The following is a 15844-nucleotide window of genomic DNA, read 5'->3' as shown; positions in this document are numbered from 1 at the left end:
TTGAATTTCAGATGGGGAGTTCTTCAGTAGTGTGACTACACTTACAAAAGGCAGCAGTGTCGTATCACTGCTGACTCCGCACAGGCTGATGAGGAACTGCAGGGTGATCCGCAGGTTGTTGCTCCACCTCTCGTTGGACACCAGAGCGTTCCAGGCATTCTCGATCTCTGGGCCGGGAACCTCGTCTCCGTACTGATAACGTGAGGTGAAAAAAAACAAAAAACAGTTAAAAGGAAATGAGATTTCCTCGGAAAAGGCGGTGCCAATTCACAAACACAAGCACAGCTTCCTACCTTAGCGGTCATGAACATGAGATTATTGAGCACCAGTGACGTCGCCTGTAAGGAGCCCCAGCCGTTGCCTCTCAGACTGGGGGACATGCCCTGCCCCTGGCCGCAAGGTTCTTCTTCTGGTGTGCAGGGGCTTGAGGGTGGGGGTAGGAGCCCCGTGTCCACCAACTCAATGTTACTGAGCCAGGGCAGCAGGTAGGATAACATTATCTGTCTGCCGTTGGAGTGAGTGGTTGAGAAACGCTGGCTCACCTCTGGACGGGCAAAGAAAATGTCAGAGGAGTAAAAGTCAGAAGATGCTGAGGTAACAGCAGAGACAATAACAGAGACATTGAAAATCTATCTGAGGGAGCTTACTGCCCTCTTGGCAGTTTTGAATGTGAGGGTTCAAAGGGATTTTGCTGTATACGGATCAGGTACATTAATCCTTGGGATTAAATAGGATGCAAACATTCACACTGAAAAAATGTGTACCTGAGAAGAGAGGCAAGGTGAGCTCAGGGTACATGCTGGCCAGCTGGATGGAGAGTTGAGACAGGTTGACACTGTACAGCGGAGGCAGAGGGCCGTGTGTTCCATACAAAATGTTACCGGGCTTCTGCTCCACCATTCGCTTGGAGTACGCACACAGCTTCGACTCCAGCACCTGCAGAATGATTATCTGTTACAGCAATGATGCTTTACAGGTCTTGTATTTGTGTTTGTGCTCGCTTTTCCCATCACGTTGTGTTTATGTTCCCTTTATTTATGTGTGTATAAACCTGCATCAGCTGCATCGAGATCTCATATATTTCCCTGCTGGTGTCTGAGGCCTTGAACAACACCAGATTGAGCAAAGTCACAAGATCACATGGGTAATTCCTGGCAAAGTAAGGAGAAACAGTCATTAGTCCCTGCTTACTACCTCCATGGATGTAAACTACCTATGGATTTAAACGCCCTCCTACATGAGGGCGGAACGCAAGATTCCCCACCTGTTGCCGCAGACAGTGGCGATGGCCTTGAAGCAACCAGAAGCTAGCTGGTAAGACCCAGTGAAGCAGCGGTCCACGGCCCAGTTGAACAGATTGATTTGGTCCGGGTTTAGTTCTAAGAGCAGGATGACCACCTCGCACCCCAGCCGGTGCACCTACGACAAACCGGTTATTACAAGGAGGTACTAATCCACAAGTATAGAAAATGACATGAAAGGAGGAACAGACTTGAGAAAAACTGTGTACAAAAGTGTACATTAATTAAAAGTTGGGTTAAGCTAAATGGCTCCAACTTCTGTGGAATCAAGTTCATCGTACTTTTTAAAGGCTGAAATGAAACAAATCCAGCAACACACAAAAAGCTCCTGCACAACAAGTGAAATGCAATTGTTGACCTACCCGTAGGTCATGACAAGCCAAGATGTTGTCCAGCCATTTGTAGAGATAGCCGTCAGTAGAGAGACCCACATTGTCAAACACTGGGCCACAACACAGAACTGCTGACATGGCCTGAGGGACAAAAGTTCACCTGAGTTAACGCCAACGCAGTGAATGACAGAAGGACTCCTGTGGTGTTGCAGGGTTTGGGACGCTACGGAATCGTTACCTTCAGAGCACAGTACTGGTAGCGAGTGATCTGGTGGTTGCGATCACTGTAACGGTCGAGGGGGGTGAACATGACACTGAAGGGGCCAGCCCATTGGCTGAAGAGAATAAAGAGATGGTGCCTCAGAGACTGTTGAGGAAAGAGAAAGCGCCTGTGGTGGACTGCGCAGATTTGAGATTGAGAGAAAGAAAGAGAGACACGCAATGTCAAAATAGAAGACAAAGGAACATGTGGTGGATTACTAATGTAAATTGAAGTCTGACTGGAACTTAGTTTGGTTGAAATTGTGACGCATAATGAAATGTGAAACGTAGCAGTGATTTACCAGGAACACACTGGATGAGATTAGCCACCATCCCGCTGAAATGGGCTCTGATGTCTTTGAGCACGTCCATCTCCTTCTCATTCTCAGCCTCCAGAAGCATCCGGGTAAGATCCACATACTCAAGGAACAAGGCACCCAGGGCCAGTGAATCACGCTCCAGTGCTCCATTTGTGCTGTAGGGGAGGAGAAGATCACTTTTAAATGTGCATCAGAGGGCAAGAAGTGACACTCCAGATTAAATATGTGTGGTACCTGTCACTAATAACGGCTGCATTAGCCAGCAGTTCAAAGATCCTCAGCAGCTGCAGCCTGAGAAGGTCCCTCCTCTCTCTGCGCCGCTTGTTCTGAAAGCACAGACAGGTTTCCCAGTTACTGGTAAATGTGTGTTTAAACATGAATTTTGTTTTGTATTTACCGGATTAAATAAAGGATTTTTAGAGACTCAACATTAGCGACCATTTCCATAAGTAATGGAAAACACCTCTAATAGATATAAGCACACACCATGTATAGAGCTACTAAACTACCTACAACTCATTACATTTCGTCAGGATAAGCTAAGGATTGTATTTCTGGAATCATCAGAGTAGAATCTGTTCCTGCCAGTGTGTTTGTGTGTTACCTCCGGCCTACGTTCCAGTGCTTCCTTCATCAGTGGATGGAGTTCTTCAACTAGCTCCCTATAAGCATGATCAGAGAGGGACAAAAAAATCAATTGATGCTTCATTGCTAAATGAAAGTGATCAAATCATCCTTCCTTGTAGATAGAGGAGGGCCTGCTTTGAGGAAAACAGAATGGTTTGTAACAGATATCCATCTTGCGCAACCCAAATGTCACATGTCCTATAAACCACTAATCCGCATACAGACCTGTTAGACAAATTTGTCTGGGGAGACCTTAATCTCTTTGACAAAAATGCATGCTCTTTTCGAAAACATTTAGATTAAAAATAGCTAATCTCTTTGAAAATGAAATTCCTCCCTTTCACAGAGGAACCGCTGTCTTCTAAAAAAATGCGATATGTCTCCGTCCCGCTTTTCTGAATGTCAAAGAGGCATGCAGCTGAGTTATGAAGGGAATGTAGGAGCGGAGGGGATTGAGTAATAGAAGAAGGCAGAGTGAAAAGACTTATGTAAGAGAAAAAGCTCAAATCTAGCACATTAGCTCTAGCTCCATTTTCTGCTGTGATCCTGTCCAGTGGTATCCTGTTTGTTCATGCTCTCTTTGTTTATTTCAAATTATAATTTTAAATTAATATTTTTAATTATTCGACATCTTAGAAGGATAAACAATATGTAGCACTCGTGAGAATGATGTAATCTTTGGGTGTATTTCTGTGTGCTACCGTTCAAATACCTGAAGACCAGAGCGTTTGTGCATCCGAACCCGAGCACCAGAGACTCCGTGATCTCCAAACTCTCTGCTCTCATCAGCGGGACGAGCTGTTTCAAAAGCCAGGCGACCGATGGAGTGCCTATCACCTGAGAAATAAAAAAAGAAATACACAAGCATTCATCAGGATACATCAACAGGGGCTTTTCAAAATCAACTTCAGTCTTGCTAGAATCTAGAGGGTCTTAGGGTTCAGGCAACAAAAGCACTTAGTTGGGTTTAGGAAAGAACCACAGAAAGATTTTCTCATACAGTTTGAAGTAAACTTTACTATCAATATATTTATGTGATTAACAACTAACAGTTCATGTGACTGGGAAGTAATGGGAGTCAGGTCACTAACAATGCAGCTTTCGGAACAAAAGTCTGTGTGTGTTTGTAGTTTTTTCTAGTGTAGAAAGTATTATGATTAGAATGTATTTATATGTTTCACTTCAGGTTCTGCAATTTTTTGTTGTTGTTGTTGTTTCACATTTTAGAGAAGAAATTGGCTGAATTATCTATAGCAACAATAACGGTTGACTGCAGAACCTTTTTGCCAGAAATTTTCAGGACATTTAAATAAACATATCCAGTACAAACACCCACTTTGTTGTCGTAGGTGACGCTGCCGTCGGGCGTGGTGGCCGTGATCTCCGGCGTGGAGGCTCGGAGGTGACCCGGCGACATGATGCTGGGTTTAGCCACACCTAGACACAGGATGAGGTAGTTACGCCACAGGGAGATGTAGCTGTCGCTGGAGCCTGCCGTGCTGGTCTTCTTAGCGTTCACAGGACTGCTGCGCACAGACAAATAGGAGAATAGGCATGGGATCAGATATTTTAATGTCCCATACACATGGATCATTTGTTGAATTATCTTTCTATGGTCACATTCTGTCTTTAAAGCAACAGTTAAACACAACAGGTCCTCGTACTTGGGGTCGACCAGGGGAAGTAGCAGCTGTAGCCGCGTGAAAGCGTAGGGCCAGGCGTATCCCAGGGCAGTGGGGCAGTGTTTGGGCAGGTGCTCCTGCCGCAAGAAGATGTGCAGACAGAGCACCCACGGGTCCTTCACACACAGGGCAAAGATCCAGACATGGCTTGGGCTCTTCACGTCGTAGGAGCTGCTCACCAGCCGAGCCGTCCACTCCACCAGCCACTGGAGGTCAACATGGTGGCTGAGGGGCAAGGTGGACTGAGAGAGGGGAGCGAAGGGGAGGCGATCAGGAATGATGAGGAAGTGACTTTGAGGATTGTGATAAGAATAACTTATTGGGTGTACTAATGTTACTGGCCCATGCTTTGCATAACCACGCTCACCGAGTCAGAGACAGCGACGTGAACAAAGCTGTCCATCACAGCTGGGCTCAGCTGGTCCATCACCTCGATCATGGGTTTGTCATCATCCTGGAGGGAGATTAGCTATTTTTAAACAGCGTCATACGCACATGCCATGACCAGAGCTTAAAATTAGCAGAGAAGCTTGTGATTTGTTTGCTGGGTGAAGCTGTGAACTTCCTGTACTCACGTCAGCATGTCCCAGGGCAGTGAAGAGGCAGCGTATTTCTCTTAACACACCGACAGCCAGCTTCCTCGTGCTGATCTGACACGAGCAGAGCAGCAGCAGAGCCAGGCCCTCAACCGCGTGGAGCACGGAGCAGTGGGGGCTCCGCTCTGGCAGTCTGGGGCTGGACTGATGGAGGAAGAGGACAAAATGGGGGGGGGGGGAGATTAAGTAAAGAGTACAAATGTTACTGTGAGTCACTTTTTTTGATTGGTTATTAAAGCTATAGTCACAGCAGCTCACACTTTACACAAGTATAAATACACATACTTAAACAATTCAAATCTGTTATCAGCTCATCGCTTTAATTTTTGTGATCAGATACATTTTCGAACGTATTTAAAAATAAGAAAAAAAACAATAAACCAGTAATCTCCCAGACATTAATGATGTGACGGTTGGACAGATACTGTAAAGTAATGGTTTTAAACTACAAACCTCAACTCCACCTCGCGTCTTTCCTTGAAGCTGCAGCGCCAACCTCCACTGAGTGAGCAGCTGGAGAAGGAGCTTCACCGAGGCATCCTGCAGACCCTGATGGGTGTCTTGAACCTGGAATTGTTTAGAGAAGAGAATTTACAGACGGGCTACCAATGTCACGTTAGTATCATTTAAAGGGGATCATGCTTTTTGAATCATTGTAGTATTTTTGAAATCCTGAGATCCTTATGCGATGGTGAGTTACACTCTTAAGTGTAAACTTAAACCACGGAGACAAATTAATTCAGACGTACCTCGCGCAAAAGGAAATGTGTGTAACCAAACAGGACGTCCTCCCTCCAGTCTGAGAAATCAAGTAACAGGCTCTGCAGGGAATTCTGGGAAATAAGACGAAGCTCGTCGTCCATGTGCACTGTAAGTCTGAGGAGATGGGTGAGAACAGACGAGATGAGTGAACAAGATCTTATTATACAGAAAGACAAAACCATATAATTAACAAAGTTTTTTCTAATCAAAAAGATAACTTGACAATATAGCCCTGAAATAGGCTTCTTTGTGTTTGTATAGTTAGCAGGTTAGCATGCATTTACTCTCACTCACCGTGAGAGGAGGTCAATGAGCTCAGGTTTGGACATGGCATCAGGAAGGATTCGAGGAATGGCCGCCACACATGTTCTGAACAGGTCGATTTTAGGTTTCCTTTCACCACTGTCAAAGTTAGAAGTGGATGTTATGCACAATCGCCCAAGTCAGGGGAAGTTAGGCTCAGCTGCAAATATTGGTAGGTCATGTTTGAGATGTCTGAGACATTGAGATAACAACATCTAAGATATGTGTCAGCAAAATCATAAAGATTTTTTTATAGTATGACAATAACCCACAACACTGAGAAGCTGAAAAAAGAAAAATGCCCTTTGCAATTACATACGTGATCATGTCCTCTGGTTCTTTGTTGAGCATCTGGACGCTGGTGAGCATCATACAGCGACCCACCTCCTTGTCCAAGTGTCTCAGGATGTTGTCCAGAGCCTTCCGTACCTGGGAGTAGTACAAGGACATACCTGTGAAGGACAGGAAGAGACAGCACATGAGTTAAGAGGCTACATTCATATCACCCTGTCTAGAATGCCAACAGACACACACAGACCTATAAGTTTGGCTTCCTCCTCTGTAAGTGTCTTGCTGAGATAAGTTTTCTTTTTCTTCAGAGAGTTTCCAGAAGGCAGAGTGGCTCCTGTGTTGGGCATAGGAGGCTCTCCGTCCTTCTGTTGCAGAGCGTCGGCTATCACCAGGAACGCCCGCAGGCCGATGTTCATTCGCTGGAACACAGAGAAAGCACAGCATCCTCACCATGTGCCAGAGTGTGTTTATCGATAGCAGGGATTCAATGGATGCTCATAGACATGAAAAATGTAGGAGCTGGAAGACACACAATAGAATTTGTGATACAGTGTTTGAATATATATAATTGTTTAGACATTTAATATTTCCGTCCCTTTTAAAGGAATGTTGTTCTATGTATATGTGATCTCAAAGTTTCTGTAATTTACTGCTACATCATGTACTACTACATGCAACAACTGTTTATTTATTGTATTGCAATTCTTCTAATTATTCTCTCAGCGTTGGCAAGTGTTAATCATTTCTTTACTGTGGTTAAAATAATACTTAGATGAAACCTGATGCCACACATAATCTTTTTTATTCTGTGCGTACTTCCTTGTCAAACTCTGGCCTCTCTGCAGTATTTACAAAAACACTGCAATGCCCAAAGTTCTGTTGGAGATTTGATGGCGTTATGCTAGTCAAAGCTAAACTCAAGCTGAGATGACGGGATGGCCAAAAGTTTTTCAGCACTTTAATTAATTAGATCTTCCTCGGGAGTCACAGCCTTCTGGCACTTCCTTTCACATATTCATTAGTACTCCCAACGACCTCTAAACCAACTTAAAGTATTAAAATCTCTTGCCCTTTAAACTGAATTGATTGTAGCGATTCATTTCTGTTCATATGACAACCGTCCCATAATCACATTAGACATGATCAACCCTAATTATATTTCTTTGCTACAGCTGAAACATTTCCTACTTAATGCTGCAACAGAGAACATACCGTTCATCGCTGACTGAGGACTACAAACAAAAACAGGAATGCTCATCCGTGTAACATGGCCCAAGGGATACAACGGTGTACTGTGTGCGGTTGTGTGCACGATTGACGTCTGTGTCCGCTCCCCTTACCTCCGGGTTGAGACTGAAGGCTTTGGCAGGTTTCCCGACACTCAGCAGATCAAATATGATCTCCTTCATGGCAAAGTCCAGTCTCTCCTGAACAGAGGTCAAATTAACTGGTGTTATAGGATTTCAATGTACTGTACGTCACCTATAGGACATTTTTATTACAGTACGTTTTTAGACAGAGACATTTTCAAATTGACAAATGGAGATGTACAAGTACAAGGGCTTGTATGGATATATTAAAAGTCTGATTCTTCCATATGTGTTATTTACAATAAATGTTATATATGCCATTTTGTGTTCAGGTTTTATCAGACAACTAGAGAAACTAGATAATAACAGTAGCTTTTGACCAGTTTCTGCAACTCTGTTAACTAAAGAATGTGGCTGACCAGTGTTTTTATTTCTTAGTGATAGCAGAAAGAAGTACAGAATAAATCTTGGATGTTGGCACATTGTTGGCTCTGCACTTAACACAACATTGCTTCATTTATTATGCCCTAAAGCCTAATGTACCAACTGTGTGCATGAGGGTATGTGCAAGCGTGATACACACCTGGGCAATAAACTGGATAATCTTGACAAAAATATTCAGAGGCATGTCTCTGGGCACAACGCTCCGACTACCTTTGGGGAATAGAGTGGAGGTGATGGCCGTCAGGCGACTGGGGGAAGGAGGAGAGACAGGGAGGGGGGGAGAGTTGAGACAATATCATATCAACATGTTTCTCTTTTGAACGATAACAAACATCACCACTAGAATGGTAATTTGGTGACTGTCCCAAATATTGTATACAAAAGAAGAGGCATAAAGAGAGTTCCCTTCTTTCGTTACTTTCAAGTTGCATCTTACATCTGATCGAACACAATTATGACACGACATGTGGTCGTTACCTCTGAGTTCCTGTGTTGCTCTCGCACTTTATCCGGATCATGTAGACCCAGAGCAGGCGGTAGAGCGATTCTAGAGCCACACGGGCCATCTTTGGATCTCGATTCTGCAATTAGACACAGATATAGATTTGAAAGCTAACCCCAAATCCTTCTTCATTAGCACATATCTAGTGCACTGGCTTTGATGTTTCTGCAGTGTCAATACAACACACGCGTATTGCGATCTATACAAATAACTCCTACTAGGGTCGTTTTTTCATTTGCATGGTAAGGACCTAAACGCTGACCTTGAGGTTTGAGAGGCAGTTGTTGAGGAAAACGTGCCAGCGGCTGAGGAAGAACTGCTTCTGACTGACACACAGGAGGCAAGTCACCAGAGGATACAGAGCCTGTGGTGGAAGAGAGGAGACAGATGGGAGAGACACTTGCATCAGGGAATTAAAATTGAAAGTTCAGTCATTGAATGTAAATATAAAATAGAGCTGCCTCACTGGTTTTCTACATGGATGCCAAAGGAAGTCTATTGCTTTGACACAGCCTTTTAGATGTTTAATAAAGTCGCTTATTAAAAGGACTAGGAATCAGTGTTTCCCCTACCATTTTAACAGAGCTGTCAAAAGTTGAGAAATTAGAAAAGTTTAAAAAGGTTAACATTTTTTTATTGTTTGTTAAAAAAAAAAATATTAATTGACTTGGAATTCATTTTTTCGTCCATTCCATGAAAAAAACATGAATCAGATTAAACAATACCATTGCACGGTTCACATAGAGGAGTGTCTAGGCTGCAATCATCTGGTAGATAAATGTTAAACCTGAATGTTTTCAGTGACCCGTGTGAGTCCAGCTACACCCTTGTCACGAATGGTTCTGTAAATACTAGGTTTAGGGAGTGCATTATTTACCTGTCGCTCCTTATCAAAGTTGCCAATTGTTATCTGTCACCCTCGCATTTCAGTGTCACCTCTCGTGTCTATCTCAGGTGCTCAGATTGCGGCACGCCTGTCATTCCTAACATGTCTGCCCATTCGGTCTGTGCACCGTTTGTCTCGAAAACATTTGCACGCAGAGGCGGTATTTCGGGCCTTGATTGGTTTGCTCTGAGCATTTGGAGAATTAAAAAAAAAAAAAAGATACCGGCATTACGGCTGAGTAACATGTCTGCAGCCCTGAGGCCGTGACTGCCCGTCACAATGGGAGGTACCCGAAAACATATGACAAAGAAACCGAAGTGAAAAGCATGAGATTAAAACAGGTTATTGCGCTAACATAACTACCTGATCTTTCTTGTATGCCTACGCCAACCGGTCGAGTTGCAGTTTACGTCCTTGTCTGTACCAAATGTCATTTTATTACTAAATATCTATGTGAAAGTGTCATAATTATCATATAAATCCTTGAGGTCATTAATCAGTTCAAGAAGACTGATGTATGCCAATTTACAGCATTGGTCTGTGTAGTCAATGTAGGTCTATGTAAGCTTGTTTCCAGCAAAACGATGAACTAAGATGAAAAGAAACAAATAGGAAAGATTTGGCCATCTTTGTTCTCAGGAAATACTGCTGCTATAATCTGTCTAGCCTGCATCACAGGTTATGGCCTGTCCCATTATTTCCTTGACATTCATTATTTGAAAGAAGGTCCTTTTCATACCAGTACTGAAACTGTAACAGCGGTTTGTAAGTGAGAGACCACTATCTTCATAACAAAGGTGTACTGCTTTTAAAACGCCTGTACACTGCGTCCTGCACTCCTGTCAGCACGATAGAAGCCCGCATATCGGAGAGTTCCAGTAAGCGCTTTCACCGAGTGCTCTTAATGGAGAGGAATCGAAGAGAGAGGAGCACTGATGAAGTAGAATAAAAGGAGAAACTTACTAGAGAGTGTTTCTTCCTGGAGGACAGGTCAAGCGTAGTGTCGTACAGACTTTCTACAAAATTTCGCAGACACGGCACGTTCACCTCGTTCTTCACGTTCTGCGAGGAGGAAGAAAAGCACAAGAGTGAGTTTCAAGAAGTGTTTTTGTTGGGTCCCGACACTGCTTGATGATATATTCAAGCTAGACATTTGTCTTATTGTTCTCATTACTCTCTTATGATCAGATAACACTGTATATGGAGAACAGCAGATGTACTGTGCGGCAGAAAGACGGAAGTATTTTGATTTAAAAGACAAAAGCTAAAGTACACTGAGGTGCTCTTAGCAGGAAGATTAGATGCACTTACAGCAGCTACAGGTACAAGTATCTCCACAAAGAGTCCGGCTAACGAGTGTTTAATATCTTTATCCTTCACTTCCAAGAAATACTGTGCGCACTCCTGAAGAGACAAAGAGAGTAAGAGACAGTTACAGAAACAAGGTATGTACTTGACAATGCTGCAAATGCTAGGTGGTCTCCTCTAATCCCTGTGCTGTTACAGGGGTAGGAAATGAGAAACATTATCACCACTGCAATTACCATCAAAGGGGTAATAAAAAAGGCACGTAACCCCTAATTACTCGAGGGGGCCCTCTTAATAGTCGAGTTAGGATAGCTCTCTGATAGCACTAAACCGTTTCAGGGAATGTGTGCAGAGAAAGAGCATTTTTACAATTTGTTGGCATGTTATAATCAGGTAAGGGACCAAGTGGTTTCAGCTCTACCTGCATGAACTGGAAGGAGGCTTCAAAGTCCTCCACCGGGTACATTTTGATGCGGAAGAACTTGAGTCCCATGATGAGGCTGATGGTGGACTGGATGACGTAGGGGCTCTGCTCCTTCTGTCTCAGCTCCTTCAGCTCGGAGATGAACTTCTTCCTTACTGCTGGGAACCTGCCGTGTAAGGTGGCGACCACATGTGAACAGTTGCTCTAAGTGAAATGTTTTCATAAATAGGTCTCAGGTGACTTGTGGTGTGGTTAGTGGAATAACTTAAGGAATAGGTTTCTTGAAGTGTGTTTATTTGCTATTACTAAACCGATCACATTTTGTGATCAAAATATGTCTGGGTGTCTTTGTGTGTCCATATGTCCGACAACCAAATCGACTTTACCCACAGCGCTCTGCAGCCCTATATTTAGAATGGCATCTGGACGGGTGATTTGGAGGGAATGTGCATGTGTGTGCGTGCTCTGATTCTTTGGCCGTCTGCGTTTTTTTTTCCCAGCCCCTTTGCGTGTTTCACAGGGGTTACCACAGCGGTTCAGTATGGGGGGGGGAGGGGGGGGAACAGTCATTGGCCTTCTGTTTACTGCAGAGTGTTTAAATAAGATACACAAACACTGTGATCCATAAACCAAGCTGGAAAAACACACACACACACACACACATATGCCTTCATAAAAATAAAGTATGCACAACTTTTTCACAGCTTTGTGTGTGAACAATGAAACACAACCAAATAACGATGATTACGTCAATGAGCTGGAAAAATTGAGATACAGGTACGTGTGTGTGTGTGAGCGTGTGACGGCAGTGACCAAGCCACCCTGTGAAAGCTCCTCCATCACAGTAATAACCTCCTGGAAAATGGGAACAGTGCTCATCTGTTATCACAACATTACACAGACGAAGATCCGTCATTATGCTCAGTTGTCATCAGACATCTACACACACAAGCACTCACAAGAGCAGGCATTCGCTTGTTTCTTTCTCACTTGTACTCAAGACAGAGGTAGGGCATTCATGATGGGGGTCAAGAGGAGAACTAGCTTCTACTGTAACGAAATGATCAACTGGATCACAAATCAGCCTTTTGTGAGACAAATTTAAGCTGAAAAATAAGTAAATTAAAGCCACGTATGTAAGTGAAAGGTAAGTAAAAAGGTAATAAATGAATTCACTGTAACACTTAAGCCCTTTAAGATATTAAATGAAATGCAGGAATGACTGAAAATATTTGGGCATATGGCAAAATACAACAAAGTTATTGTTGATGCTGTTGATATAGAAACATTTAAAGCACTCACAAAGAAGCAGTTTAACACTGATTTGCACGGTACCTGGACTGAGCTACAACTCCCACGACTTCAGCATAGAGGTCAGCCACAATGTGCATGTTGCCTGTGTTGGGTCCCAGATACCTACGAAGCGACCACAAAACATGAACATCACAGTATGTGGTGCTGTGCAGACTGTGAGAACAATACACACATTTGACACATTTGTATGAGCTGAGCGTAGAGTAATTGCATGTTGAGGTCAATTGCGCGTGTCAATACATTGGGAAGATTTGAAATAAGAAGTAAAGTATTCCACTGAAATTCGATGCATTCAAGAAAATGTGTTGGCGTTCTACATGTGAACGTCTGTCTTACCCTTCTTTGTATTTGAAGTGCTTGAATGTCAGGTTTATGACTTCTTGGATGAGTCCATCCAAAAGAGGATGAAGGGGGATCTGAATTTAAAGAGAAATACAGTGTACCATGAGCGGGGGCAGGAAATATGGGACAACAATACCAAGTACGTTGTTGACGGGAGAATTCACAGTGTGGTATTTGGAGGTCCAATCAGCATTGACAGCAACTGGAGTCAATAGAAGCAGTACATTCTACATTGTGTGCCTGTCTTTAAATAAATAATTTATTGCTTCAATTGACAACATGTACCATTAGCAGTGATGTACACGTGAATTAGTTAAATCTCCAAAATCATTTCCTGACTAAAAGTACTTTGTCTAACGTCTACAGTGCGGCTTTCCTTCCAAGTGAGTGATATACTGTTTCATAACAGGCTTTTACTTTAGAGTAAAACCCATTCAGGCTATTAAATACTAGGGAGACATGTTGTCTAAGCAGTAAATCAACACTCACCTGCTTTAAAACCTCTATAAGCACCAGAGAAAATATGAAGTCTATTGCCAGATCCCTCCGCTCCAATAGGTAGTCTTTCTGTTGCTCGTCACTGAAACAAAGAAACAGTTTGTTCTTACACTTGCCTTTGTACTCAACACATGAGAATTGGCTTTTATTACATTTCCGACGATTAACTAATTGAAGGCACCATCTGGTTCATTTTGTAGCTGTTGTGTGTACTTGTGTGCAGTGTGAGATATGGAAATAAGCTTCTGCTAGTGCAGGATTGCTTATTGTCTGTTGTAATATACTGAAATACATCTGACATGGTGGTTTGTTGTAGTTTAGCTTTTAGCTTCACGATTTATTATTTGTTTCTGTAATTAAAACGTCAGAATCTACTCCGAACAAAATGTAACTCTAATCGAAGGCATGTCCCGTTTGTGTCCACTCACTTCTTCGACTTTGTGTTGGCCCTGGGTCGATACTCGTGGGACTCGTCCTCGAGACCGTTCTGCCTCTTGTACCAGTCAAACAGCGTCCTCAGGATGGACGGCAGGCAGTACTCTGCTAGAGAACTCATACTGCTGATGAACTGCTCCGAATGAAGGAGCGGGCCATGTGAAGGTGAGCAAAGAAGAAGAGAGAGAGAGAGAGAGAGAGAGAGAGAGAGAGCGGTAAATCCCACTTCCAAAATAAAACAATGCTGTGGCGAGTGTGAGGACAGGTAAAATGTTTCCTTATCAGCTATACAAACCTGGTCGAACTGTGGGTCCTCTCCCCTCTGCAGAGATTTGTTAAGTGGCTTCTCCTGTGAGATAAGAACGGACAGAAGGGAAAACATGAATTTCCAAGGAGATGAGAACAGGTAGACATTTTGTCATGAAACTTCAACCGGATATCCAACGTTTTGGTAATTGAGTATTCTGCAGATCGACAGTATACCAAGCGAGTGATATGATGTGAAATACTTTACGCAAGTGGCAAAACGTTTCTTTATGAAATAATATATGAAACCTATTTAGTGCCATGTCATACTGTGGGGTTTGAAGAAAAGATTTTATTAATGCATTAAAAAAAAATACATATATTTTTAAAAGTATTACTTAAATATTGAAGACACGCTATGTTGGTGTTGCACTTTCAGCTAAATGTAAATGTGATTATCAGCTAAGAGCCTAAAATCAGCCCAGGACGGAATCCCCACCTTGATATTAAACATGCTGCTTAGACACCACCCTTGTTATGTTCCTTACATGAAACATATTAGGTGTTCAGCATTAAGTGCGCTTAACATGCTGTAAAGCTTTGCACAGACATTTCGATTGAAAACTATAAGAATAGAAAATTGGCCTCAATTAAAGCTTCTGGTTAAAGTTTCTGGTACATACAAAAGTGAGAGAGAGTAAGAGGTAGGTTTATATATATATATTAGTGCTGTCAGTTAAACGTGTTATAACCACGTTAATGCAAACCCATTTTAACAATGTCAATTTTTTTATCGCAAGATTAACGACTTCTTAAAAAAAATAAAAAAAGGGGTCTGAAAATGTCAACAGGCTTGTCTGTTTGAGTAGCTGGCTGAAAGCAACGAAGTAGTAGGCTTACCTAACTGTTACGGTTCATTGTTTCTGAAATAAGAGGCCTGACTGCTTTGTTCACAGAAAACTTGAATAAAAGACAATGTTAAGCCATGGTTTAACTGCACCATAGGCGGAGTCCTTGTTTATCTGAAATGTGCATTTTGGCAAATGGCCTGTTGTTTTTTAGTAAAATAAAACATTTGCATAAAGCAAGCCAATCCATTTTTCCATGTTGATAAGAGCATTAAAAAAAATATGCAAAAAAAATAAAGGAGGGGACATTTATAGTTAGTAGTTAACTATGACATAAATGTGATTAAATATTTTAATCGTATATATATATATACACACCCCACAGTACTGGGGATATACTATTCAGCACCAAGGGACATTGCAGGCATCCCTTCCACTGCACAAGGAGTCTACATATACTGTTATAAAAAGCGCTCTGAATGACCCAATCAGATGAAATGGATACCTAAATGATTCATCAACCTGAGAGACACTGGACAAACAAACAGAATAAGATACAGTTGGAAAGTCACTCACCAGCGGTTCAGCCATGATGATGCGAATCTTGCGTTCGGAGAGCAAGGTGAAGTTGGCAAACAAGCTTTTTAGGACGAACTCGCCCGGCTTGCTCTCAGGGTCCACGTTGACGGGCGCCATGACGACAGGACCCTTCCTATCTCCCAAGGTTCCACTGACTGGCGGGAGGGGCGGCTTCTGTCCCACTGGAGAGGCTGGGGAGTCAAGACAGGTCAGTTAGTCAGAGACAGAATTTC

The 15844-nt window shown here is 42.8% G+C and overlaps 1 protein-coding gene across 5 annotated transcripts in view; it reads right to left on the bottom strand.

Annotated features, from left to right (window-relative positions):
- Nucleotides 1-15844, bottom strand: part of fryb (furry homolog b (Drosophila)) — a 46308-nt gene that overhangs the window by 16214 nt on the left and 14250 nt on the right. For all 5 annotated transcript variants that reach the window (XM_062558114.1, XM_062558111.1, XM_062558112.1 and 2 more), the window contains exons 2-34: nucleotides 15609-15802; nucleotides 14234-14287; nucleotides 13932-14071; nucleotides 13495-13585; nucleotides 13000-13079; nucleotides 12685-12765; nucleotides 11347-11515; nucleotides 10929-11021; nucleotides 10581-10679; nucleotides 8994-9095; nucleotides 8707-8810; nucleotides 8369-8477; nucleotides 7816-7902; nucleotides 6723-6894; nucleotides 6504-6636; nucleotides 6176-6283; nucleotides 5869-5995; nucleotides 5573-5686; nucleotides 5099-5263; nucleotides 4891-4977; nucleotides 4506-4765; nucleotides 4178-4367; nucleotides 3554-3678; nucleotides 2819-2876; nucleotides 2449-2540; nucleotides 2197-2369; nucleotides 1872-2032; nucleotides 1664-1774; nucleotides 1265-1419; nucleotides 1052-1151; nucleotides 765-936; nucleotides 294-544; nucleotides 46-192 (exon numbers count right to left, since the gene is read on the bottom strand). In XM_062558114.1, coding sequence (XP_062414098.1) covers nucleotides 46-192; nucleotides 294-544; nucleotides 765-936; nucleotides 1052-1151; nucleotides 1265-1419; nucleotides 1664-1774; nucleotides 1872-2032; nucleotides 2197-2369; nucleotides 2449-2540; nucleotides 2819-2876; nucleotides 3554-3678; nucleotides 4178-4367; nucleotides 4506-4765; nucleotides 4891-4977; nucleotides 5099-5263; nucleotides 5573-5686; nucleotides 5869-5995; nucleotides 6176-6283; nucleotides 6504-6636; nucleotides 6723-6894; nucleotides 7816-7902; nucleotides 8369-8477; nucleotides 8707-8810; nucleotides 8994-9095; nucleotides 10581-10679; nucleotides 10929-11021; nucleotides 11347-11515; nucleotides 12685-12765; nucleotides 13000-13079; nucleotides 13495-13585; nucleotides 13932-14071; nucleotides 14234-14287; nucleotides 15609-15728 — 4230 coding nt within the window. In that variant the 5' untranslated portion in view covers nucleotides 15729-15802. The remainder of the gene's footprint in view (nucleotides 1-45; nucleotides 193-293; nucleotides 545-764; nucleotides 937-1051; nucleotides 1152-1264; nucleotides 1420-1663; nucleotides 1775-1871; nucleotides 2033-2196; nucleotides 2370-2448; nucleotides 2541-2818; nucleotides 2877-3553; nucleotides 3679-4177; nucleotides 4368-4505; nucleotides 4766-4890; nucleotides 4978-5098; nucleotides 5264-5572; nucleotides 5687-5868; nucleotides 5996-6175; nucleotides 6284-6503; nucleotides 6637-6722; nucleotides 6895-7815; nucleotides 7903-8368; nucleotides 8478-8706; nucleotides 8811-8993; nucleotides 9096-10580; nucleotides 10680-10928; nucleotides 11022-11346; nucleotides 11516-12684; nucleotides 12766-12999; nucleotides 13080-13494; nucleotides 13586-13931; nucleotides 14072-14233; nucleotides 14288-15608; nucleotides 15803-15844) is intronic.

Source organism: Pungitius pungitius, chromosome 16 (assembly GCF_949316345.1).
Source record: "Pungitius pungitius chromosome 16, fPunPun2.1, whole genome shotgun sequence".
Classification (NCBI taxonomy): Eukaryota; Metazoa; Chordata; class Actinopteri; order Perciformes; family Gasterosteidae; genus Pungitius; species Pungitius pungitius.
This window is presented reverse-complemented; position numbering and strand designations above follow the sequence as displayed.